Source organism: Porites lutea, chromosome 5 (genome assembly GCF_958299795.1).
Source record: "Porites lutea chromosome 5, jaPorLute2.1, whole genome shotgun sequence".
NCBI classification, from domain to species: domain Eukaryota; kingdom Metazoa; phylum Cnidaria; class Anthozoa; order Scleractinia; family Poritidae; genus Porites; species Porites lutea.
The window spans coordinates 21,540,750-21,567,321 of record NC_133205.1 but is presented as its reverse complement, the minus strand read 5'-3'; the positions used below and the strand labels follow the sequence as shown (position 1 = coordinate 21,567,321).

The window sequence follows — 26,572 nt, the reverse complement described above, 5'->3', positions numbered from 1 at the left end:
TTCCCCTGGGGATGCAGTCCTCAATATCGTTGACATGCACATTAAAAAGTGTAGGAGAAATGACACCGCCCTGGGGTACACCAGCAATCACCTCACCATGTCTGGAGAGGACTCCCGGGAGCTTAACCTGCTGTGTTCTGCCTGATAGGTAGCTCTGTGTCCATTTCCAAAAGCTCTTGGTGATGCCCATGCCAGCGAGTTTAGTCAACAGAACGCCATGATCCACCAGATCGAAGGCTTTTCGGAAGTCTACAAAGACCACATGCACGCCATTATATAGACTACCAGAATCTGTAGCGTTATACCAGTCTTGTGTGATGCTGGCAAGCGCAGTCATAGTAGATCTGTCCGCCGTAAAAGCGTGTTGGGAAGCATTAAGACTTAGGTCCTTTAGGTTTAGCTTAAGCTGGATCCTCTCCAGTACCTTGGCGACTTGTGGCAAAACTGAAATCTGCCTAAAGTCATTGTTTATATCCGTCGGATTATCAACCTTGGGTACCGGGCTGACAAGAGCATGCTTGTAACTAGTAGGATACTTGGACTGTACTATACTGGCACAAATAATGTCGTGTACAACAGGTGCCAGTTCTTCGTGAAACCGTTTAAGGAGCCACGCAGGCACACCGTCAACACCTGTTGCTTTCCTCGGATTCACATGTTTGAGTATGGCTTTGACTTGCCCAATGTTTGGAACAGGTGGAGGTCTGTCGTCCAATTCATTGGCAACCTCGCTGACCGACAGTGCGGTTGGCTCTCGGTCCTTCCAAGGAGCAACAAAAGCATCAAGCAGAAGGTCCGCTGTTTTCTGTAGTTCAGCCTTGTTAGGCGCAGTTGGGGTTTTTGATAACTGCTGGGCACCACAGAGCGAGTAGATATATTTAAACCACTTGCTTGGATTCGTATAACGGAGATCGCTGGCCATCCTTTCATAAAATTTACGCTTAGCACTAGATATAAGGGCTGCTACCATTTCACGCTATTGTTGATATTTTTCCTTGTCACCTTTAACCCAAGCCTTTTGTCTAGCACGTATCTGATCTTTAATATGCGGCGTCATCCACTCCCTGTCACTAGGATGCAAACGCACGTGACGCAGGGGAGTACAGGTGTCAAGAGAATTAATTATTATGCTATTGAATGCCTCAACTTTTTCATCAACATCAGATGCTTCGTAAACAGCACTCCAGCTTTCCAAATTAAGTTTAAGCCCTAAAGAACGTAGATTATCAGGCTTAAACGTCCTTACAGATCTAGATATTGCTTTCCCATGCCGCTGCTGGTTTAAAGGAGAGAATAGGACGCACTGATGATCAGATCGACCAAGCGGTGGTAGAAGTTGTGCTTCACAATATAGCTCACCCATATTCGAAAGAAATTGATCTAGAATATTCTGTCCACGTGTAGGCATTTTGACTAATTTGCGTAGGCTGAATCTTTGGCATAGTTGACGCGGGTTGAGCTGGTTAAAGTCCCCGGTAATTATAATACCCGCCGAAGGTCTCTCTATCAGCAAGTTGTCTAAGCGCTCAGTGATGTGATCAATCAATTCTCTCTCTTCGGTACACGTTTTCTCTGGCGGAAAATATAAAGCAGCCGTAATTATGCAACTGAAAGGTCTTGAAATCCGAGGTGGCGTATGAAGTAACCACAGAACCTCTTTGTCACTGGCTTCGATATTCTCTAGGCGTATAGTTGGAATAGAGCTGTGGACATAAGCCAACACACCGCCGCCTGGAGTAGGTCTGTCTTTGCGAAACACATTAAAAGACTTGCCAATGCTAATAGCAGTTGATGGTACACTGTCCGTCAGCCAGGACTCGGTTACAATGGCCACGGTCGCATTATTCATTTCGACGACTCCGTGCAACTCGTCAACTTTATTTGAGACATGGCAGGCATTAGTTATTAAGAACTTAGGTACCTTGGAGGTAATCTTAGTCCCTGTAGGGATGTTTATACAGTTCGTCGCTAAATGCCCAGCTCCATATTTGGCTGATTGTACGCGTTGATGGGTAGTGATGAGCGTGTGAATACGTTGCGAAGATAACATGGCAGCTCGATGTTTTACTCTGCCCTCTCGTAGCCCTAAGGATATTGATGGACTTCAAAGTATTGTATAGAGTCGCTTCAATTCGAGGGCGCCCATTGGGTCTTAGCGACATGAGGAAAACAGACGAATAAATTCGTTTCGTCAGGGCAGCCATCTTGGAAGTTGTCGCAGTCACAGGTATCGATATTCAAGCTGGCACAACTTATCGACGATAGAAAGGAGAGAGATCACGTTGAAAACTTCACTGAAGACTTGAGAATACGGAACTATAACTTGGGAGGAACACAGCGTTTGAGATGAGCAGAAAAAAGTGAGATAATTTAGCAGCTTGAAAATAGACGTGCAGCCATAGCCGGCGCGGTTACAGTTACGCGGTTTCCAGTCTTTATCGTGATTATTCCTACCCATTTACTTTATCAAAAGTAGGCGAACCCTCCTGGAGTTGAATTCCTCGGATCCCTATCCAAGTTAATTAAGAGAAATAAAATTTCGTCGTCGCTTGTTTACGTTCTCCATGAAACGTCCAATTAGGAAATTTCAAATTAGCCCCTCGCGTGTCTCCCTCGCGCGCGCCCGTTCTCTCTTTCGCCCACTACTTCCAAGCGCCTGCTACGCAGGCTAATTTCACATCGTGGTCGTGTAAAAAGGGCAAAGAAATGTACAAAAAAGTGTGATGCACTTGCAAAGTTGTTGTTTTGCCTTCTAAACCTATTGTTTGTTTGTTTGTTTTGACGTTCTCGTTACCATCGCGTCGTCGGATCGTGAAGTCCCTAGTAGTATGCATAGAATGCAGGGGTTACCATTAATTACACAAACCACCCGGCTGGAGATCTTGTACATAAACAAAAAGCCCTGTAAAATCTGACTTGGTGGGAGATCGGCCCACTACAATGTATATCCCGATCTACTAAAGATTGTAGAAAATTGCATCACCTAGACGGGGAGGTTCTGCCCGAAAGGGGTACCTTTTTCAGGCTTCAGGTATATGAAAGGGTTGGGATTTAACTTGTTAAAGTATATAAAAGGGTACGGAAATCTCTGACTCGTCCCCAGTCGTCTCTAAGTTATCTCTCCTCATTAATTATTTACTAGGGAAGCGCTTGGGTTATGCGCGCCGGGAAGATGAAATGGCGAGAGGAGGGGAGACACCGCTTCTCCCTTCTTCCTTCCCGTCATCCCCTTCGTTTAAGAGCCCGTTCTAGTCTTCCACGCCAATTACTAATAACGAGAGACAACTGGGGACGAGTCACGGGAAATCTGTCACTTCGGTCTGTAAAAGCGACCTAAAAAGGCAAACAGAAGGATTTTATGGCTCTGAAAAAGTCGAAAAATTCTCCCATTTTAGTGACTTATTCACAATTTTAAGACTGTATTTTCAGCAGTTAAGGATGCAAAGTTCTCAGTAAGTTAAGTGAAAGGGCTACCATATTTTGTCAGGAGATGGTATACGAAAAAGGTACCTTTCCTGTGAAAAACGGCATACAAAAGGGACTCCCCCCCAGCCCCCCATAAACTTTGAACAGTACCCCCGGGATCACAGCCCATATTTTCTGAAGCTACTCAAGAGGAAAGGCACGAACCATTTGATTTTCCAAACGGAATTAACGGTTTTAGCTATGTAAATGGTAAGTAGCCCAGGTTCAGCACAAAATAACAACAAGTAAATTCACGATTTATTGCAAAAGTTTACTCACTTTCAGTGGAGCGGTGATCTTTTCCATTTCAATATAACTGTTACTTGGAGAAAACCAACGCTGTCCTACGTTATATCTACTTGCAAGTTTACCATTGTAAATTGCCTACCAATAAGAATAACCACATCAAAATAACATTTTTTCAATTTTTTCTTTATAATCTAATCTTTTGATCATGTACTGATGTTGCAAGGATAAAATTGATGTTAGTCACTTTTGGGACTAAGGTGGCTCGATACAGTTTTTCAAGGTCAATACCTCCCAAGTTTGAGCATAAACTACGTTGCCATAAACAAAGATTTGGAAAAATTGCCACCACAGTTTTATTAGATAAAGATAAAAATTTGCTAAGACCAGGGTTGCAATAACATCGGAGTTGTCATGGCAACGAAATGACGTTGTTACCTATTTTACTTGGAGCAGTATTTCTCGGCACTGGGAACTGTTCTTCCAAAATCGTTCACGTGAGCGTTTTCCTCCAATAGCGGCCTCGATATTCGTGAAGTTTAAGCGAAATCTGTGAGAGCGTTTTCGAGATATTTTGGGATGAATTTTTGATGGTTAGAAACACAGTAAAAAATGGACAATCTTGATGTTTGGCCGTTATCTGTAGAAGACGAAGAGCTTTTGAAATGCATTTCCCCCTCATAGTAGTTTCAATCTTTTTAAAAATCAATCTTTAAAAATTAAAAATCAATCTTTTTCAATCTTTTACAACTGTGGTGGCAGTTTTACCATATCTTTGTTTATGGCGACGTAGTTTATGCTCAAACTTGGGAGGTATTGACCCTGAAAAACTATATCGAGCCACCTTAAAGGGGATAATAATTTAGTATGCAAACCCTACATCTCTTATAAAAGAACAACAAAAGGTAATGTTATCTCAATGCTGACCATGGATTGCATTGGTGTTCGACTTTATTTCTTTTTAATTAATACTAACAAATAGCTAAAATTAAAAGGAATACCTCCAGCGTCAGGGATCTTGCCTTCTGTGAAATTGTTTTACCAGGAACCACAAAATTGATGACTCCATTTTCTGGAATAGTATATTTCTTTCGGAACACTTCTTGTTGTGAATAGCCCCAGTACCAACGTGGTCTCTCTTTAGGAATTTTAACAATGAGTTCAATTGACCTCCCCTTGAGTGGGCTGCCATCAATCAGAGTGGCTTTCAACTGCATGAGGTAAACATCATGATGCCAAGAAAATCAGTGAATTGCAAGCTGTAGTTAGCATGTACCAGCCCGAAAGTCAGTTAGAGTAGCCCAAAGAAATTTTTGACGAGCACGATTAATAACTAATTAATTAATTAATAATATCTATTAATTAATTATACCATAAAATTCGTTGTAAATACAGTTGAACCTCCATTAAGCAGGGACCCTCGGGGTGCCGGCAAGTGGCCACTTGATGGAGGTTGGCCGGCCGCTCAATAGAGGTTTGTCATAGACCGGATCATAAATTAGCATAATCTTCAGCAGAAACATTGCATTATTTTACAACAAACACGCGACGGGGGCAGCATTACTGGTACACAATCGGTCGTCACCTTCTGTCTCGGGCTGTCTTGTTTCATCATAAATTAAAGGAAAACTTAGTCTGTAAAGTGCTTGATGGCCGCTTAATAGAGGTGACGACAATGGGAAAACTCTTGTTGGGACGGCAAAAAGGTGGCCGCGGTCACTTAATATATGATAATACTTGTTTCTACTCATTCAAAATTTTCATAGTATGATACTAGCTTTTATAGAGTACACTCTGTCTGATGAACTTGAAAATGGGCTTCCGGTCCACATGAATTTATTAGGAATTTTAAGTTTGCCTCGAAGTACTTGTGTAACTTGAATTCCCCAAAGAACGTTACTTGTCAGTCAAACAAGTAAAGAACAGAATTCACTAGCCTCATGGCAAAATCCACAAGGACCAGGCTATCAGGCACAACTTTCTATGCATGATGAAACATTATGCATGTGTAATTCAATTTTCAAGATTTTCACTCCTAGAACATGAAAAATTTGGGCGGGCCTATGCTAGCAAACTTGATGCACGAGCACCAACCATAAAGGACCACCTTTAGAAAGGAGGCATTGTAGTATCGAGCCCTTGCAGCTCTTTTTCAGATAACTCACAAAAAGTAAACATTTTTTACCTGCCCAGTAAATGCCATGCCTGGTTTGAAACTAGTGGGGGTAGTAGAAAGGAACTCCACGTTTGTAGTTTCTCTGACAACCTGTGTTTCTGTTTCTGTAGCATTTAGGGCTACTCCAGTTGCCGTCTCTGTCACAGTCGCATTTATGACAACTTTAGCATTAGACAAATAGTATGGGTAGCCATTTCCTTTTCCAATGCGAAACAGTCCGCCTGGACTGACTGAGACTTCAGTGCAGCCACTAATCTAAAACAAAGAAATACATATTAAGACGGAAGCCATCAGGAAATTCAGTAATTCTAATTTCCAGTGGACAAAAAGCTTGTACCAGAATACTTTGCAGCAAAGATGAAATTAGTTATATGTAATAACACCAAAGAAAATTTCTTGTGGGAGCCTGAAAAATAAATTTAATTCAAATTTCACAAAGTGCCAAAATGAAATCTTACGCATGAAATTTTACCTGCGTTTACACAATTTCTATGAAATTTGAAATTCAGTTTCTTGAGCTCCCATAAGAAATTGCCAACAGTGTTATTACAGATAACAAATTATATCATTCTATAGCACTTGAAAAACGTGAAAAAGAATGTGATGTCGTTTAAATTATTCTGGTACAAGGTTTTTGTCCAATGAAAATGAAAATTACTCGCTTTCCTGATGGGTTCCGTCTTAAAGAATCCTAAACAAGGGGCATGTTCCAGCTGGCCTATTTATTGCCTAACTGTAAAACAATGAAAAAACAACTGTGAAACCAACATTTAAACTTAGGAAAAACACAACTCAGATCCAATCCAGTAATTTATGGCACAAACTTAAATTTAAGTGTATCATTTGTAGAACTCTTCCAACTTCCTCAGTAAGAAGAAAAGTGGTACCAAAGCAACATGAGATTTGTCCCTATTCCGCTTTTAAGATCCCCATGAAAAGTCATCCCGAAAAATAAGACACAATCAAAACAAACAGAACAACAACATGGCATAATAAGGGGGACCCAGCCCTGGAGCCGGTAATTTGCTAGCCTGCAAAAACATCCATTTCTCCTCGCTCTTTGCCACTGCATGGGGACGTTTCGTGTGGAGGAACATTCTCCTCCTGAAATGTCCCCAGCAGCGAAGAGCGAGGAGAAACGGATATTTTCGCACGCTAGTAATTTGCAACTTTGAGTTATGCTCACAAATAAGACAAATCTTTTCTTATTGCCTTATTACCAGTGGAATAAGCTCAATTACCAGTCACTGTTCAGGAAATGAGCCCATGCGAGAGAGCGGTGGAAATTGAGCCTACCAGCGGAAGAGTCTCTAGTCTCCCCAATGCTCCAATGGAATATGATGGCAAGACAAAAGCAAAGCCAAAAGGTTAGGGGAAGTCAAAAGTCTGCAATGCGACACCACAAGTGAGGATTTTTGTTATTTGTGAGCATAACCAAAGTTGCAAATTTCCTAAAAAAACCTACCATGTAAAGCCAAGAAATGTGACCACAGTTGAATAGGTCACAAGAGTGCTGGTGAGGTTAATGCCCAAACTCAGGCATCCTGTTGAGCCACCTTAAATTTACTGAGAGTTTCTTCTTTACCCCTCATCTCGACTCGTTTTCTGGGCCCTTTTGAAGTGGGTATATACACATGTACCTGGTCTAAAGAGGCCCCCTGACCACACTAACACGTTTTCAAAGGTATCTGTTTTCATTGTCATTGAAAAGGCATTGATCGCTTCATGTCGACACTACCCTTTTGACATGTTTTTGACTGTCCACACTAACACATTTGAAAACAGTAGAACTGCACGTTGTGATGTAGGCTGAACTCTATACGCATGCTACCAACACATGCACCTGCGATAGTTTTGGTCATCGTTTTCATTTTGATACATTTTTGACCGTCCACACTACTACGATATGTATGCATTTTCTTTTTGATCCACCGTCATGAGCATTTTCAAATCGACGCATTTTCGATGATAACACTCAGCGTATTATTTAGTGTTGACAGACAAACCCCATTGTTTCACTTTTTGAGGGGGAAGCCATGTCCCTGTCAACATTTTAAGATTGCTTTTGTGCTTGTCTTCATTGCTGTCACAGTTTCAACCCATCTTTGTGTCATTTGTCACCATTTCATTTGCCTTGTGTTGCCGTTTCAAGGCCGTGTTGCTCACCAGATTTCACCCTAACGGGGCCTACAAAGTTAAGAAGGGCCCGAAATGTCCGTAAATATCGCAAAAATCGCAAAAGTAACAAGGATTTTTCTTGCGAGCTAAAAACACCCGTGACAAATATCGCAAAAATCGCTAAAATAACAAATGTAACAAAATTCAAGACTTTGAAAGGAAAGAAGCCAAGAAGCGCCCCGAAATGTCCGCAAATATTCTTGTTACTCTAGCGCAATATGTGGCATTTTGCCATATTTGTTACTAAATCGTCTCACATAGTAGTAAAATTCTTGTTACTTTCGACAATCCCTGTTTAAAAAACTATGGGTATTGCACCGCAACATTCAAGTATAATGTGCGGATCTTATGATCCGTTTACTTTTCCCTCAATCTGCTATTCTTGATATTTTGGGACGATTGTTAACCACCCCCTTTTATTGCTGAAAATTTGCCCCCTTCTGTGAGCGACACTCCTTTCTATGCATTGTAGCTGTATGTTGATGGAAGAACGAAGCATACACAGATTGATATTACAGTATTTTGCTACTGTCAGTAATTATACATAGTGTCACGTTTGTAACTGATGATTTCATTTTCGCGAAAATGCAAAGCATTACAGAATTACTGGACAAGAACGTTGCGAAATTTGCGGACATCTCGAAGCCCTTCTTGACCCTTTATTCTTGCTATTTTTGCCATATTTGTTGCTCAATCTTTTACATAGCGTGAAAAATTCTTGTTACTTTTGCGATTTTTGCGAAATTTGCGGACTTACGGAAGCCCTTCTTGACCTTTCCTCTTTCAAGTGTAGAATTTGGTGAAATTTGTTATTCTTGCTATTTTTGCCATATTTGTTGCTCAATCCTTTCACATAGAAGGGAAACTTCTTGTTACTTTTGCGATTTTTGCGAAATTTGCGGACTTACACGGAAGCCCTTCGTGACCTTTCCTCTTTCCAAGTGTAGAATTTTATGAAATTTGTTATTCTTGCTATTTTTGCCATATTTGTTGCTCAGTCTTTTCACATAGCGTGAAAAATTCTTTTTGCTTTTGCGATTTTTTCAAAATTTGCGGACTTCTTGAAGCCCTTCTTGACCTTTAATCTCTTTCTAAGTGTAGAATTTGGTGAAATTTGTTATTCTTGCTATTTTTGCCAAATTTGTTCTTCAATCTTTTCACATAGGAGGAAAATTCTTGTTACTTTTGCGATTTTTGCGAAATTTGTGGACATCTCGAAACCCTTCTTTACCTTTTCTCTTTCTAAGTGTCGAATTTTGTAAAACTTGTTGTTCTTGCTATTTTTGCCATATTTGTTGCTCAATCTTTTCACATAGCATGAAAAATTCTTGTTACTTTTGCGATTTTTGCGAAATTTGCGGACATCTCGAAGCCCTTCTTGACCTTTCCTCTTTCCAAGTGTAGAATTTTGTGAAATTTGTTGTTCTTGCTATGTTTGCCATATTTGTTGCTCAATCTTTTCACATAGCATGAAAAATTCTTGTTACTTTTGCGATTTTTGCGAAATTTGCGGACATCTCGAAGCCCTTCTTGACCTTTCCTCTTTCCAAGTGTAGAATTTTGTGAAATTTGTTGTTCTTGCTTTTTTTGCTATATTTGTTGTTCAATCTTTTCACATAAGAAGAAAAATTCTTGTTACTTTTGCTATTTTTGCGAAATTTGCGGACATCTCGAAGCCCTTCTTGACCTTTTCTCTTTCTAAGTGTAGTATTTCGTTAAATATGTTATTCTTGCTATTTTTGCTACATTTGCTACTCAATCTTTTCACTTAGCAAGGAAAATTCCCGTTACTTTTGCGATTTTTGTGACATTTGCTATTTCTTCTCTATTTTTCTGATAGCAGTTTTCTTTAAATCTTTTTTTGCTAAAATTGCGAAAACAATTTGCTAGCAAATTTTTGCTAACAAGATCGATCCTGGAGATAAGTGACACTTTGCCCTAAAGCGGCTTTCTGAGGTTTTACTGACTTCCAAAGAGGAAAATAGAGCTTTTCCTCCCCCATCTCCCCCTCCATGCAATGTTGTAACCTACCTATAGAAAACAACAAATACCCCAACTTTGAAATGAAGGGGAGGGGGAGGGGTGTGGATTCTTTTGTTCTCTATAAATTATATAGTTACCCTCAACAATTTTGTCGCCGATTCTAGCTTTTCTATGGTCCGATACTTGTGACATGTATTAGGAACCTTAATATTTCTACACACTAAATGGCATGACACTCACTTCCTTTTCCTTTGTGGTTTGTGCATCCCAGCGTCTGTACCAATATGATACCTTCAGCTTAAACAGTACTTTGACCTTCCCTTTCACAGGCTGTCCATAGGTGTATCTGTGGTGTAAAACAGCTGATACCAGTTGGTTTTTTGGTTCACATACAGTAGATTTGGGGTGGAGGAGATTTGAGGTGAGAGAGATTGAGAATCTTGTTTATGCCAAACCTCAAAAGTGAACTTGTACTAAGTTAATTTTCTTTAACTGTTTATTACTTCTACTCAAAAATAATAAGTAGATTCACGCCAATTTTATCCATTAGAATTGTTGTGAGCTGTTTTTATCTACCTACTAGTTTCTATTCTGAGAAATTCTCAAATTGAATCTGATGTTTGCCATTTGAGGTAAACATGACTCTTAAACTTTCTAATGCCATGTGAAAGCTGCGGGGTGCTTGTCAAATAATTTGGAAATAGCCCTGAGGAAATACAATCTGGGCATCGCCCAAGGTTTACCATACCATTCTTTCGCAGGCAGCCAAGTAAAACCCACCTGTAGTCAACATTAAACGCTTTCATTCCCTGTGAAGTATTATCTACGCTCCATTTTTATGATTTGCGTTTTTTACCTGGGTGTCTGGGTATTAACTTTAAGTCTTGGAATGTTGTGTGCGTTACTAAAAATTTGATTGTGACAGTTTGGCAGCCATTTTGATTCTTTGAACCTTTATGTAGTACTGTACAGTCAAACTAACGGAAACCTCTGTAAAATGACAACTTTTTTGTCCCGGTGAACAGTCTATACATTGACTCTTTCTTGAACTGCTCTACAACGGTATTTAAAATGGCCACTAAATAAAGCGTGTCGTCAACTGGCAAAATAACCTCTCAACAACGGCCAGCTTTTCAGTGACTGATGAAAAAGTCAGGAATGGTCACAAAAATTGATCCATAAGGCACGTTGATGACTAATCATGGAATCGTATTTTGATTGTATTCCATTAATTTATACTGCTGCAGTAAGCATAAATTGTCTACGATACTTGTTCATTTTGTCACATTAACATTTTCATTCAAAACATTATTCAAGTTGTTTTGTGTATCTCATCTCTCTGTATATTATTTATGATTGGACTGACGTAATGGAATACAGTAAGCATGAACTTAGTACAATAAACATGTTGTACTCCTTTAAAAAAAATTTTGTCATATGACACCCCTACCACCCCATAACAGTCACCTCTCCACTACGGCCACTTTCGTCTGTCCCCAAAGAAGGCCATTGTAGAGAGGTTCAACTGTATTATTAAATTGTTCTGGTGGCCAATATTATTTTAATACACCTGGTGACCATTTTATAATAGTACTTTAGGTTGCCAAAAGGCAACTTTGAAGAAAAAATTGAGCTTTGGGCATCATTCATGGATATTACATAAAAAAAAAACAGAGAATGGCAGCAGGTACTCTATAAGATGGCAGGTACTTTGGAGATACCACAGCGTTTGATGTGATGCCCAGATCGAGAGGTACATTTTTAACCTGCATGATTTATTATTGACATCGCTAAATTTTGTTCTCTTTTAATAAATGGCACTGTGCACCACGCGCCAGTGTGTAAGAGTCATAAAAATTTCCAAAAAATATTCACTGTGTTATTTATCAAGAATAATTATGACAATTTATTATTAATAGGAATCCATAAAAGAAAATTTACTTCAACTTTGGAAAAAGAGTAAATCTCAGTCTGTTATTTAATAATAAGAATAAAGCAATTTCCATCTTATTTTTCTGCTGTTTTAAGTGGCAATTTTTTTTTCCTGCTTGCATGTGATTCACCCTAAGGACACACAACTGCTAAGTGTATAGTGTATCCTATTAACGGTTTGAGATGCGAGCTCTCATAGCTTATTACTTTTGCATGGAATTTAAGGCACACTAGCTATGAAATTTTTCTGCAGAAGGAAATAATTTTACTGCATTTTACATGTAACAGCCTTGCTGAACTTACCGGGCACAAACAGTTGCTGTAATGTTACTTCTATCTGTATATGCCACAAAAGATGGAGGTGTTATGGTGACCTCAAACTTGGGCAAAACTGAAGAACAAAACATACATGTTCATCATAACACAGTGAAACACCAACAACAAATAAGGCTCGGACCTGCTCAGGTCAGCATCATTACCATGGTCACCACCAAAGTCAGGTGTACGAAAATTATCTAGCTCATACACAGTGAAAGTTTGTTCCCCTCGCCAAGGAAAGGCAAGAGCACATTATGCCGATGACCAAAAGTTTTACATTTTTGTTTCAAAATGCAGAATGAGCAGGGAATTTTGTCGTTAGTTGACTGGGAAGTTGGCATAAGAATCAAAACTTTTTAGTCGCCCATGCAGGCTCCTTGTCTGAAATTTTGGTGGCCCGTGGACAAATTGTAGGCACCTAGGTAGCATCCTTGGCCTTTCATAGCCTTTCTTGCTAAGCTGCAAGTACCTTATTGAGTTTTAAAGCTCCCTGGCCCAGCAGGCAAGGGTCCATGCAAGTTGATCTTAACTCTAAAAACATGCAAGCAATTGCCCAAGCAAAATGCAAGAGTCCACTTTCCCCCCCCCTCCCCCACCCCCTACAAAGGAAAAGCTGCACGAATTCAAGCCCTGTTAACAGTTCATTGGGATCTGAGAAACAGTCCTCTGTGGGTTATACTGTGATTGAGAACTTACCATATTTATCAACCTTGAAAACTAATGTCTTCTTTTCACCCTGCAATATGAACAACATTTTAAATTAAGTAGGTTTTTTGTGCTAAAATTTTATAACTCATTGACGGATTCCAACTGCCTATAAATTTAACTAGAGTGAGTGATCTGCTGACAGAGGAACTTTTCACTCAGTGGTAACTATGATTCATAGCCTGTATAAATGGAGTTATAACACTCCCAAACTTTCAGTAAAAGAAAAAGAAAAAGACTGTGAGACTGCACTACATGCATGTTGCAAGTACCCTGTGAGCAGAGGCCCTTTGATCTTCCTAGATAAGTCTTCCTCTTCCCGACTTATCTTAATCTAGGAAGATCGAAGGGCCTCTGCTCACAGGGTAGCACTATGTGAGCCCTTAGCTTTTACATTTAGAGCAATACTCATGCGGACATCACCTATTCAATCAGATATTAAAACGCCAACCAGAAGTGCATTGGTTCTTTAATTGGAGCAAAAGATTCTTTTGTTTCACTCATATTTACAAATTTAAATACCAAAAACAATGCTTGTAAAATGGTGATGTCCTCTACAGCCTTGCTGTTGATGAGAGTCAATAATTAACCACATTTTAAAGTTAGTGCTATTAATTTCCTTCTCTCAAAGCATGGATTTCCAACACATATATGTAAACATACCTGGAATAAGGCTTCAATTTTCCAGTCTCCCAATACAGGCTGGCTTGACAAAGGAAATTTCAGGCTTATTATTCCTATATTATAGAAAAAAATAAGGGTGTCTTTAGTTGTTGTTGTTGTTTTTTTTAATTATGCGATGTGTACCATATGCACATAAACAAGGCTAAAGGTAGAACCTCAATTCATGAGGAATAAAGGACAAAACTGTGCATGATATTTGGCAGTTTTTAGAACCAGGCAAGATCATAAGACAAGCTCCACTGGCCACCCCCTTGGGTATTTGTTACTACTTTGGCATTCTTGGTATGCTACTTTGGGTGTCCCAGAATGCATCACCACATTGGGCTCCTATGCAAGTGTCACTTTTCCAGTTACTCTGTGCTTGCCAAATAACCTTAGGTTTCCTGTGCTTCTGTCACTGCTGTACTTTGGGGCACTGTGATGTGTCAGAACCCTGGATACCCTCTACAAGTATCACAAACGTTTAGGTTTCTAGTTCAACAATCACTATTTTCTCCTTTGCACGTGTCAGTACTCTGGGCTCCCTGTGCATGCCTCACAATCATATGTCTCCTGTAATTTTACAACAAAGCTTGCACATGTACATGAATGCTATCCTTAAAGTTGGTTTTGCTTACCAAAATTAAAATCAAGATTATCCCACTGCATATTCCTCACACGACTTGGGTTCTAAAATCAAATGTAAAACAAAAATGTTGAGATAACTATTAAAACTTTGATAAGTTAAAAATTATATCAGCAAAAACCTTAGGAGTGTTTGCCTTTAAGGTTGCCTTATATTAAGGCACACCAAATGTAGCAAAACTACAGATTGTAATAAAAAATTTTGGAATTATAACTTTGATCAGTCTGAGCATGACAAAAGGGTAACCTTTTGGACTGATTAAAAATATTTTACACACTTTTAGTGTTCTGAAAAAACTTCATGTAAGTTCTCAGGAGAATGATTAAGCCCTATAGGGAGGGTGTTGGTTGATTTTCAAGTGATATATCAAGCATGAGACGCAGTGTTTCATCACCAGATGAAACACCCGAGAAGAGAGTGGAAAATACGATGCGCAGCAGAATATTTTTTGACAAACTTCAAGGTGTCTCATCTAGTAATGCAACACTGTGGCAAATACTTGATATTACTTCTCAAACAAAATGATTTTAGAAGGAGAAACTAAGGATGCAAAAATGACCAGTTTTTCATCTGATTTCCAAACACTCATTTAATATTAATTTCCTTTGTATTTTCTTCATGAATTATTATTAATTAATGAGTTTGAGAAGAAGAAATGAATATTGGTGATGCTGCCCCTTTTAGCAAGCTCCATGTTAATCCAAAGCCATATTTTAAACAGCCACATACACCAGTAAACCTCACACCTATCTTTCCATATTTGCAGTAAAATGAACAAGTATTAACTGGTCAATCTCTCTCTTAGTGGATACCAGCTAGGATCCTGTGTATATCACCTTAATACTGGAGAAATGCTTTCTTCTTGTCCTTTTGAAGCCAGTAATTCTTGCACAACTTAAGATAAATGTTATAGTGGTAACAAACACAATTCTGTATATGTACTTACAGTTATAGTAACCCTTGAGATCTACAAGAAAAGGTCAGAGTAATGTTATAAATAATACTGACAGTGAATTTACAACTAAGACAACGACTCTAGAAACTGCTAGAACCCTGGCCCCAGTTGTTCAAAAGATGGATTACGCTATCCACTAGATAAATCTCTATAAACTGGATGATGCAATTGGTTTTCATATTACTTTTCCACTAAGTAGCACAATCCAACTTTTGAACAAGGCCGCGACCTGGAAGTAATTCTGTTGTGAATCACCCCCTACATTGCCTTGGTTGTCAACTGAATGTTTTAAGCCTTTAAGTCCCAAAAGTGACCAACAATAATTTTCTCCTAACAATATCCATACGTTGCCGAGAGAAATGGTTATGAGAGTTAATAAAATGATCACTAAAGAGAAAATGCTTTGATCTGTTATCAAACTCTCAACCAATTCTTTAAAGAAATGTATGCCGATCAGTATCGAGAATTTATATGTCGATAATGGGGCTGAAAAGGGTTAACCATTTAGTTTTTATCCATTCATATTAGGAATAGCAAAGCTAATCATGGCAGTGGGTTGCCGGTCTCAACTAAGTCAGTAGGTATCAGTAAACTATTTTCAAACAGTGATGGAGCTTCAAAAGTGTTGGAAGGAAGACTTTTCAACACAGGTATTCAGCGGGTAAAAAGAGACTGGGTACTTATATGGATTGACAAGTACTGTTAAAATGTTGTATGTCATGTTATGGGAATTCGTTAAGAGGCTATTCATATGGAAAGGGAAAAATGACTAAATTATGCGCAATTTACACTGAAAAAGTGACAAATATTAGTGTCATTCGCTCTTGCAGTGATGAGGACCACTTAAGCTGGTTAAACAGACACCTAGAGTTGGTCCCTGCTTTCCTTTAGTTGTCCCCGATTGACATCTCCCCAAGTCGCATGCAAAGTGCTTTGCCAGTCCCAAAGATGACTGTAACTTAAGTGGGAATTGCTTCATTGTGGAGAACACTCCCATGTTGTTGTTGTCAACTAAGTTGGTAAGCGTAAATGCATAGGTTGAATGGTGGATATATAGTTAGGAATTTTACAGCACAGAGCAATCCAAGCCATGAAAGCTTGTAGGGAACACCTGAATTATCACTGATATTACATTTAGCCCTTGGAGAAGCAAGAAGCAGGTTTTTACCTTTCCTGTCAATGGTCTCAAGTTTTCATCTGTACCAACAATGCGCATGTTAACTACAAACAAAAAAACATTCAGAGAATATTTTTTACACATAACCTCAAGCATGAAACTGGACAGTGGGGGTTTTGCACTATTTTGACTTAGCTTGGTAATAATGGCATGGCATCGTTTACTGGTACACGACGAGCCGTTATTAAATGCGACACTTCATACTTCAGCACATACATAAACCTACTAATATAACCAAGCAACCTCGTTCCCAGGGTTCTCTCCTACCCGCCCTATCCTACCCCCCTCGCTCCGTAGGGTGGGTAGGAGAGAACCCTGGGAACGAGGTTGCTAACCAAGATGTTCTGTCCAAATAATAATCAACTAGTTCCTATTAAAAATGCATAGCTCATTGCGGTCTTCTAGCAAAGCAAAGGTTAGGAAGTGCAGAAGAGGTTGAAGGTCAAAATGCTCGAGGTCCAATGCTGTCCTTTGTGTAAGTTACACAAGGTAGAAGGTCAAAACACATGTGATCAGATTATGAGTGATAGAAGGTTCAAACATGTGCAAGCACTCAGCAGTATAGGATTTTGTCCTTGAAACACTTAAACCAATATGATATATGTACAAAGAAAAGATCAGATTGCTATGTACCTGTTTGGCCTGGTTTATATATGGGTTTATCTGTTTGAATGAAGAGAGCTTTCTTGGGAATTTCAATGGTGATTTCTTCACTCTTTCTAAAGGCTTGTTTTCCCCCTACTGGTCTGCCAGTCACCACCAGTTTAGCTTTGATGCTTTTTTTCCTCCCAGCTTTCAAATCCTTTGGGATCTGTTAACAATAGATTACTTATTAGAATAAGATAATAGGCAACGTCTGTTTTTTGGTCAGGTAATGATTTACAGGTACAGTTGAACTTTCCATATGCAACCACCAATGAAAAGAGTTACTAGAGGTTTTAACTATATATAGTAGAGCATTGACTGAGAAAAGTTTGGTGTTTATGATAGGTGGTCACTTATGGGAGGGGTTTCCTTACAAGAGGTGGTCGCACATGGAGGTTCGACTGTATTTGTAAACCAGCAGTTCTCCCTGATAAAGCAATTACCTGATAATCATTGTAGCAGTTGTGATATAAATAGAATCTTTTAGAACATATTCTCCATACTTAGTAGTGCTTACCTACTTAACACTTCCTGAAATAAATATATTATTATTATTATTTATTATTAAAATTATTATTATTACCTTGAGATTCAAGAAACCATCAGAAAGGCTGGTGAACTTCCCTTCATCGCTTGCAATAGCTCCTCTTCCGTTGTTATATACAACTGTGGCAGTCACATCCCAAGGGGTGGAGACTGAGAAAAGGCTAACAGACAACCTTTGAGTGCTACCCGCACGGAAAATTCTTGGAGATGTTACCAGGTAGCCACTAAAAAAGAAAACAAAAGAAATTTCTATAAATTTAAAGTGTTTTCATTTGCTACTCGCCAGCTATACCTCATTACAGGAAATTAACACTTCATGAAATAATGTTCATTTTTAAAATTCATGTTAATTTTAAGTCAGGTTAATTTCTTGAAACGTTAATTCCATGTCATTTATTAAGGGGAGCATTAACTTCCTCGACCTTAATTTCCATTATTTTGGATACACTGACATTCTTGACAACTACGAAAGAGGAGTGTTTTATCAGAGGGGAGATCTGCCGATAACAGTGAAACTGCAAAGAACCCTCCAAAGTAACCAGATTTCTTCACTTGACCTCCCTCATACATGTAGGGAAAGTACCATGAACAAAGTTTCCATTCAGATTATATGTTTAACTTTGTTTCTGTTGTCTCTCCACAAATATTGTTTCTTTGTTAGTGTCACATTAGTTTCCTTTATTTTGAAATGTTACCCTCTCTTTTGCATTAATTTCTTTTATTTGAAAGTCGTTTTCGACCAAATTCGCCTTAACTTAACTTGCGCTAATTTCCAGTACACTATTTTTTTTTCTATAAGAATATATAAAGGCTGTGCTCTAAGAAAAATTGAAGGGAGCCCAGTGCTATGAACTTGTGAAATCCACTGTGCCCAGCATATAATTTCTAAGAAAAAGCAAAGATTTTCTAGTCCTGGCAGGGCCGTGCTCTAGCAGAGCCTGGTGGCCCCTGGCGCCCAACTTTTGCCCTCTGGCGACCAGAAAATCTCAGATTTTTCATACAAATCATATGCTGGGCACCCTAGATTTACAGTTTCAGGGCACTAGGCTCCCTTCAATTTTCCTTAGAGACCAGCCTTGTAGTCGCCCGACAATATAAGTTCGGTGCCATGGGCCACGGGGCTCTGCTAGAGCACAGCCTTGTATATTTTATTAGAATATCAAGGCTGAAATTTGCAAAATTTTAAGAATATTTTAAGAATAAACCCCAGACTGAGATATTGCAAAGAATATATTTGTGTTCAAAAGCTGTAAATACAATAAAATTATATGTTTTCCACTTATTCCATTCTCTAAACAGGAAAACCAGGCAACAAAACAAAAAAACCTGCACTAACTATAATTGATACCCACAATATAGTCTAAAACGGAAAGGTCATAAGCTATAATCTAAGAATAATACAAGAATATTTTGAGCCTAAAATCAGCAGAAAAATAAGAATATTCAGCCTGGGCTGGAAAAACAACTTTCTTATAAAAAAAAGAGTGTACCTTAATTTCGTGCAGCATTAATAAACTTTTAAGCTTACTGCGCTTTTCAAAAACAGGCAAACTCTGAAGTTTAAAAAGCCGCCTTCACAATTACGTTTTTTGCTGCCGCCAATCTTAATTACGATCACTAGCAGCGAACCTTGTAACACAAAAACACACAAGACGGACCTCAATCCACCAATCACAAATCAGAAACCACGACCTTTTGAACGCGTTGATGTAAACTTCTGTTTCCTAAGAGGTCCGCTAAGATGATGACGGCAGCAAAAAACACAAACGTCAGTTGGCTTTTGAACTTTAGAATTTGCGAGTTTATGAAAAACGCAGTAATATGTAACTTGTAAAGTGAGTGGTAAACTTAAATTTAAAATAAACCATAAAAAGTTGTTAGTAATATTTACAGCCTCTCCATGTTTTGTTGGTGTACCTTTCTCTGAAGTCCATATTTGATTGAATTAACTTTCATTCGATCTGATAAAGATGAACCGTGATTCATATTTCCCGCCATATTTTTCTCTCGAATGACGTAAAAAATTACCCTGCCAGCAGAGTGGCTTCGATCTTTCTACGTCCAAACATTCAAGATTGTGCTCAAAACAGTGAAAAATCTCGCAGATTACAATTACGAAGACAAAAATCCAAATAATCTTCGCTTATTAAAATAAGCTTACATGGAAAGAAAATTCGAGTTGACGCATAAGCATTGTCGGTTGCTGCCCTTTGCAGCCTCTGCAGAAGGTCGAATTTAGGGAGCCCCCATCGAAATTTCGGGAAAGTGGCTCTTTGAAAACTTCACACCACCACACAAAAGACTCAAAACTATTCTTGAGCTTCAAGTACGTCATTTTCACCGAGCAAATCAACTGCTATGAAAAGGAAAATTAAACTCGACTACTATGAAACGGGATACACGTGTTGACACTTCTGGCTCCGAGAAAGGAATGGGAAAGAGCTGATTACATCACGGGACGTCATAGCAGATATTAAACGTGACACTGACTGTGGGGAGTTGCGGAAATTTTCTATCTGAAACGGATACTGCTAAGACATCTACGTGGAAACCTGCGTACAGATATGAACAGAATTCTTGACTTGTTAACCCCTTCCTGTTCTCAGACAGGACGTCTAGGCTCACAACACTCATAACTTTGAACGAGTCCCAGAGTGAGTGCATTCAAAAAAATTGTCTTTTAAGAAACCAAAATTACTTATACGGTTTCCGTTTAAAATTCTTGGTTTGAAGAAAAACCATTTGCCGAAAACAAAAATGTGAAATTGCGCACACTTTTATTTGATTCGCGTAATCAGCTATCAAGGCACGCCCTAAAAGCACGTACGAGAGCTTTTATCCGAGGTCTTATCGCCTCAATTATCCCCAAATGGCTGCATAAAATACTGCAAATTGAGGTTCAAAGTTGTAAAAAAAGGCAAGGAAGGGTTGAAAGACTTAACGTTCATCTTCTAAGATAAGCCATTCCCTTTGGGCAAAGTCCTCGAGAAGTTCAGCGATACCGGGGATTCCTCTGTTTTGATTTGCTTTCGCCATGTTAAAAAAAACAAAATTAGATTTTAAATCATGAGATATCAGGAGATATACCATATCGTTTACAAGTATCATTTTGTTTTAAAACCCTTCTTCTCTAAAAGCCTATATACATTTTATGACAATGGGGCCATGCAGTAGTTCAAAAACTTTTCCTACTGAGGTCCACTGATGAAACCCCTTCGGCATCACCTTCAGTGATGTGTGCTATTTCATTTTTCACTATTTAGCAAAATGTTTTAAAAAATTCGGTAGTCTTTGGAATCAAATGATTGTGAACAAGACAATCTGTTCTCGTGGAGGAGTGAGTAGACGCATGATGACGACATTTAGTGTCATGAAATACTAGCTTTCAATTGAATTGACGGATGACGTTTAACGATCGGACATTTCATGCACAAATCCAACACGTAGAATATTGAATTTTCAAAAACTTATACTTAATTTAAAGGAAATTACAGTTAACTCACAGCGATGTCAGCTTCAACTCTGTGACTTTTCATCAGAAAGAAAAGCCCCAACTGCAGAGACCTAGATCCCCGTTACGATCATTGGTCAGCTAAAGTCATCATGCCCGAAGAATGACTTTTTCGCACCGGCAAAGAAGTGTCGTCATCATAATTGGAGATTGGACCTAAATGTAAGATCAGCAAATTCAAACAATCCACCTAACTGACAAGCTCACCTCTCAACAAGAGTCATGGCGTAACAAACCATTAACGCAGCAAATATCACGAATATAGTCTTCATTTCAGCTTGTCGCTTGATCCTCACAAGCAGTTAACGGGATGGACTGTGGATAGAACCTGATTACGACTCGTAGTTTTATAGGAGGAAGATGATTGCGAAAGAACGAGCTTCGCCCACGGGCTTCTGTCCAAGTTAAGAGAATGTTTGCTCTCTCAGCCACTCATTTTAAAAGATCGGTAATTCAATACGTGATGTATCTTTAATGATGACAAACAACTGTTAGAAATTGAATGCATAATATCAGTGTCAACAATCGATTTCCTGTGATAATCTGTAAAGCACGCTAAATAAGCAAAAACGACGGCGGGGAAGCTCAAGTGATCTCTGTTTTCTGCTATTTCTGGCAGGGATTGACAGCTTTTTTGTTAAAAGGAAAATCTAACACCCTAGCACGAACATGGAAGAAAAGAGGAAAAAAGAGCGAAAGGTGGAACTCTTCCCCTATCGTCTTTTCAATCTCATGTAGACAGGAGCTTAAAACCTTGCTGATCCTTAGCCCTTAGGAGGGCTTCTGATACACGAATACACCAAGGTTAATAGCAGTCCCGGGGGGTGCACTCCCTTATTTGGCCTATACGGGTATGTGACGCCGAGCAGGGTATGGTTTTCAAGGTCTTGAGTCTTAAACAGGGTATACAATTTCACTATTTAGCGTCTTGAACAAGGTGTCTTTTTGGACTGGAAACCTTTCAAAGAGTAAGAAGGCTTGCGATAAGCGGTCTACATTTGTAATACCAATAATTTTTTTTCCTAAACATGTGTTTCCACGATTTTAGAGTGAAAAATTACTTAATTCTGCCCGATTCTGTATGCAAAACAAAACAAATCAGGGGAAAAAAAAGTAGTGTCTTCTGTCTTTTTCTCGCTTCCTCCCAAACCGCCCCCGCCCCCTAAGTAGTTTTGACACTAATGCAAGATGGCAACCCGTAACGCAGAGCGCTCGATCTCGATGATCTTACGGAAAAATAGAGGATTGTGAACAGTCTAGTCTTAAACAGGGTAGCTAAATGAGCATTTTTTGTCTTAAACAGGGTCGGGGTTTGAAGGCCTTGGCACTGACCTCTACCCAAAATTCCCTTGAGTGCCCCCCCCCCCCCCCCCCCTGGATAGCTGTAATAGACAATAGATTGACTTTGAAGTACTCTTATACTTTTGACCAGCTGGAAGCAAACTCTGCCTGTTCTGGTAGAATGTTCGGGTGCGTACCACGTACCAAAAGCGGGCCGAAGAAACGAACGGAGGCTCGCGGGGAGAACTGGCGCCTTTGCTGATGGGCGCGAGGAGTGAGAAAGCCAAGACAAGGGAATGGAAAATTCCTCTGCGCTCTTTTTCTAAGTTCTCTGCTGTTTGCCAAGACCATGACGTAGCTGATCTCACCGTCTGTATAGTAGGCTGAGAGAAGAAAAGACTAAAACTTCAGGAGTACTTGCAGAGTTAATAGTCATTAACTGGGTCATTAAGGAATTGAAGGAATAAAGATACTGAAGGTAGAAAACATCTTATCATCTAAGTGAGCCGACTTAATGTATACCGTGTTAGGATACAATGATATTTCTTCAAGGATTATACCTTTTTCTTTTAAAACTGTAGAAGTAGTCTGGAGAGAGAGGAATTTTTGGCGCTGGGACTGTATCACTTTACAAGTTTAGTAAAGAAGAAAGGTCAAGCGCAAGATAGTTCTCTTGTTGGTCAAGAGGCCATTAATGTGTTGCAGTCGAGTAGAATGCTGTCATTTCTAGGCTTCTCTTGACGGTGTTTCAGTAAGTTCGGCTTGGTGCCAGGCGACCCTCCTTGCAATGCGGAAGTCCCAAGGCGTGGTTGCCGGCTGACATGCGCCAAGTGGAAAACTTATTTGACTTGCAGCGTTCGCTCGTGAGCCGATGTTCGTCACTGGCTACGACGAGGCTAATAGAGCTGATTTAGGATGGCAACAGAGTCACCCCGAAAAGTCTCGAAAGCAGGCATTAAAATTCATTTCCTTCTCTTGGAAGGACGGTGGGGAAGAGTTCACATTCTAAACCAATCATAAAGTACCAAATTCTGCGCGCATGGCCTTGAGGTCTCAGTTTTAACCAGAAATTCACTTACTGTCAACTCTTTGAGTTATCAAGTGTTTAAAAATTTATTTGAAAATAAGAAAAACGAGCGATTATTTACGGGCTGTATCATTGGTAGGCCTTTCCCGATTGCGCTGAGCACCTTTTGAGCACTATTTTGCATTTTGAGCTCCCTTAAACACTTTTTCGCACTTTGGGCAACGTTTGAGCAATATTTCACATTTCGGGAAAATTTCGAGCAACATATGTCTTCTAAAACATTTTAAAGCAAAAACTGTGTGTCGCTCGCAACGAGAATCGTGTTCCAGGTCATAAATTTGAATAACTAATGATGTTGTCAAGAATAAAAGACCGTTGTCATGGAAAGGCACGTGGACTTATCCTTACTGAGGGTGAGAACAGAAGTTCCTGATTAGCTGATGTATCATGCGTGTGTCATCTCAAATTTCTAAATCATCTAATGTCTAGGCTTTGCACTAGTACTGCTGAATTTATTTACAATTCTTAACCGGCTTTAGTCTTTTAAAAATATTGTTGTTCTATATTCTATCAACCTTTCGTAACAACCTGTCGAATAACACTACGCAAAATGGATTGTTAATTACTTCAGTAAAAATTGACACATTTACGAAAAGCTTAGAGGTAACTGTTCACAACTTTTAGCACTTTTTGAGCACTATTTTGAGATTTTGAGCACTTTTTGAGCACTTTTTAGCCATTTTTGCCAGCACTTTTTAAGAATTTTACGAGCGCAATCGGGAAAGGCCTAATCATTGGGACTGACAGAAAAAATGGTTCAAAAATGTGCTGAAACCGTACTCAAAGCATCGGAAATCCGAATCTCGCATTAGAGACGTAGACATCATTTGGCCGGAAATGGTTTTCCACAATAGGAACTGTGTATTTATTAACGATGACAATAAGAGTAATAATGATAACAATAATGATAATGATAATGAAAATATACATATCGGGGAGTCTGGCTCAAAAATTGGCGATGCTGTAACCACTGCACGTGTCAAGGCCCGTATTAACTTTGCCCGTACAGGCTCCTTGTTGTCCGGAAATATTACAGAGTTATGTGTTCACGCCTAAATAAACGTGTGGATCGGGAGAAATATAGACTGCAAAACAGTCCGTATTTTTGCGTATTCAAGTATATAAGAACAGTCAAACAAAAGCTGAAAACGGAGAGCGAGACGCCCTACGCGCCCTGCGGGCGTGTGAGGCTTGTGTGCGAAGCTCTCAATCACGCTGCTCTTACTCTACTCTAAACCGATTTAAAGAAAAAAACCCGACTATTTTGCGGTCTAGGAGAAATAAGATAGTCAAGATAATCACAGTAATGGTCTCATCAGAGGAACCGAGCAGGATCAAATCTCTTCCTGTTTTATTGATAAGGGGAATTCAGTGAACTCACCGGACTCTCTTGAGCCGTGAGTCCAATACATATGCAGTCATATGTACAGTCAACTCTCTTCTGACGGACATCTCACTAAAACGGGCACCCAGCCTAGCTAGAGCCTTGGTCCCTGTCTTTATTTACTCCTGGGTATCTCCCCCAAGGGAAAGGGGCAAGACAGAGTGAGATCTGGGTACGAGATTAACATTCTTCGTCTCAGACCATGGCTTAGCAACGCATGCACCAAGAAAGTCTACAATACTCAAAAGAAAAATCAGTGATAAATGCCCTTACAGAATTATTAAACAGATTGAATTAAACCTGACCAGGAGCTCACAGCAAATTTTTTAGAGCTTTAGGAGGACAGCCCATGGTGTTGCGGAATTCTTTTTATCTTTTTAACCCCGCTCCGCTGGTTCAAACAAATCAAGAGGACTGTATCTTTCGATGCAGCAACACGATTTAATGCAATCCAACAATCTACTGCGAAGTACAACTCTCACATATTCAACGTTCGTAAGACAACGATCAACGTAACTAAACGATCAACGATCAACGATCAACGAATCGATCAACTCAACGATCAACTATCAACTATGAACGATCGACTCAACTAAAACATTCTAAGTATACAGTGGTTTTTCTACTATTCTTGCGTAAGGCAGTATTTTTACATTAATCACATGTACAGTAAAAGTTCCCATTGTAATGTATCTAAATTAAGTGTCTATTACAAAATCGCACGTTCTTTCACCCTATTTAGCCTAAGAGAATGCATGCAGTTACATCATTTTATATCGTAAATATACTCGGACTTTGTCTACATTATTGGGATCTTGTTTACTGTGGGTAATGTCGACTGAGATGTCGGTCGACATAGCGGTCGACATAGCGGTCGATATAGCGGTCTACAGTCGGTCGATAGTCGGTCGACAGTCGGTCGATACTCGGTCGATAGTCGGTCGACAGTCGGTCGATACTCGGTCGATAGTCGGTCGACAGTCGGTCGATACTCGGTCGATAGTCGGTCGATAGTCGGTCGATGGTCGGTCGATAGTCGGTCGATAGTCGGTCGATAGTGAGATAGACTATCGGCCGAGTATCGGTCGATGTTTCGACGACGCACCTCGACTTACTATCGGTCATATGTCGGTGATATATCGGTCAACTGTCGGTGGTATATCAGTCAACTGTCGGTGGTATATCGGTGAACTGTCGGTGGTATATCGGTCAACTGTCGGTGGTATATCGGTCAACTGTCGTTCGAATATCAGTCGTGTGTTAATTTATCAGGTGAGTCCAATGGCTTTTTTTTAAGCAAAGACGTCATTAATTACTGTTATCATGCGATGGGGGAACATGTGGCAGTGCGAGGCGCGATTACTCTATGAAGCGAACCGAAGAGCACTAAGGGAACTAAGGACATGATAACCATTTTTTTTTCCAGTTTGTATCATCACCGATCGTCTGAGTTTTAGCTGAAGTGGACGAATAATGAATAGGAAAAGCCAGTTGATGACATGCTTTAAGAGCGAGGAATACACATCTTTTATTATCGGGCTTTGACCTGCTTCATCACGCCAAGTTCTCGTTTGTGCAGAAACCACAAATTAAACTTATATATTTCTGCATTGAAAACGGGAACAGTCCTTTGTTTAACGATCAGTTATTGATAAAACGCGCTGATAATGCGCC

General features: G+C 39.5%; 2 protein-coding genes across 4 annotated transcripts in view; one reads left to right on the top strand and one right to left on the bottom strand.

Moving 5' to 3' along the window:
• LOC140939247 (C3 and PZP-like alpha-2-macroglobulin domain-containing protein 8) overlaps positions 1 to 21,563 on the bottom strand; it is a 62,244-nt gene extending 40,681 nt beyond the window's left edge. For all 3 annotated transcript variants that reach the window (XM_073388825.1, XM_073388824.1, XM_073388826.1), the window contains exons 1-13: positions 21,354 to 21,563; positions 17,673 to 17,859; positions 17,078 to 17,255; positions 16,436 to 16,488; positions 15,259 to 15,279; positions 14,305 to 14,356; positions 13,667 to 13,740; positions 12,995 to 13,034; positions 12,284 to 12,371; positions 10,289 to 10,394; positions 5,897 to 6,142; positions 4,713 to 4,922; positions 3,745 to 3,849 (exon numbers count right to left, since the gene is read on the bottom strand). In XM_073388825.1, the coding sequence (XP_073244926.1) occupies positions 3,745 to 3,849; positions 4,713 to 4,922; positions 5,897 to 6,142; positions 10,289 to 10,394; positions 12,284 to 12,371; positions 12,995 to 13,034; positions 13,667 to 13,740; positions 14,305 to 14,356; positions 15,259 to 15,279; positions 16,436 to 16,488; positions 17,078 to 17,255; positions 17,673 to 17,859; positions 21,354 to 21,418 (1,425 nt within the window). In that variant the 5' untranslated portion in view covers positions 21,419 to 21,563. The remainder of the gene's footprint in view (positions 1 to 3,744; positions 3,850 to 4,712; positions 4,923 to 5,896; positions 6,143 to 10,288; positions 10,395 to 12,283; positions 12,372 to 12,994; positions 13,035 to 13,666; positions 13,741 to 14,304; positions 14,357 to 15,258; positions 15,280 to 16,435; positions 16,489 to 17,077; positions 17,256 to 17,672; positions 17,860 to 21,353) is intronic.
• The window catches only part of LOC140939250 (aldehyde dehydrogenase 1A1-like), a 199,714-nt gene that overhangs the window by 79,101 nt on the left and 94,041 nt on the right, over positions 1 to 26,572 (top strand). The window lies entirely within an intron of this gene.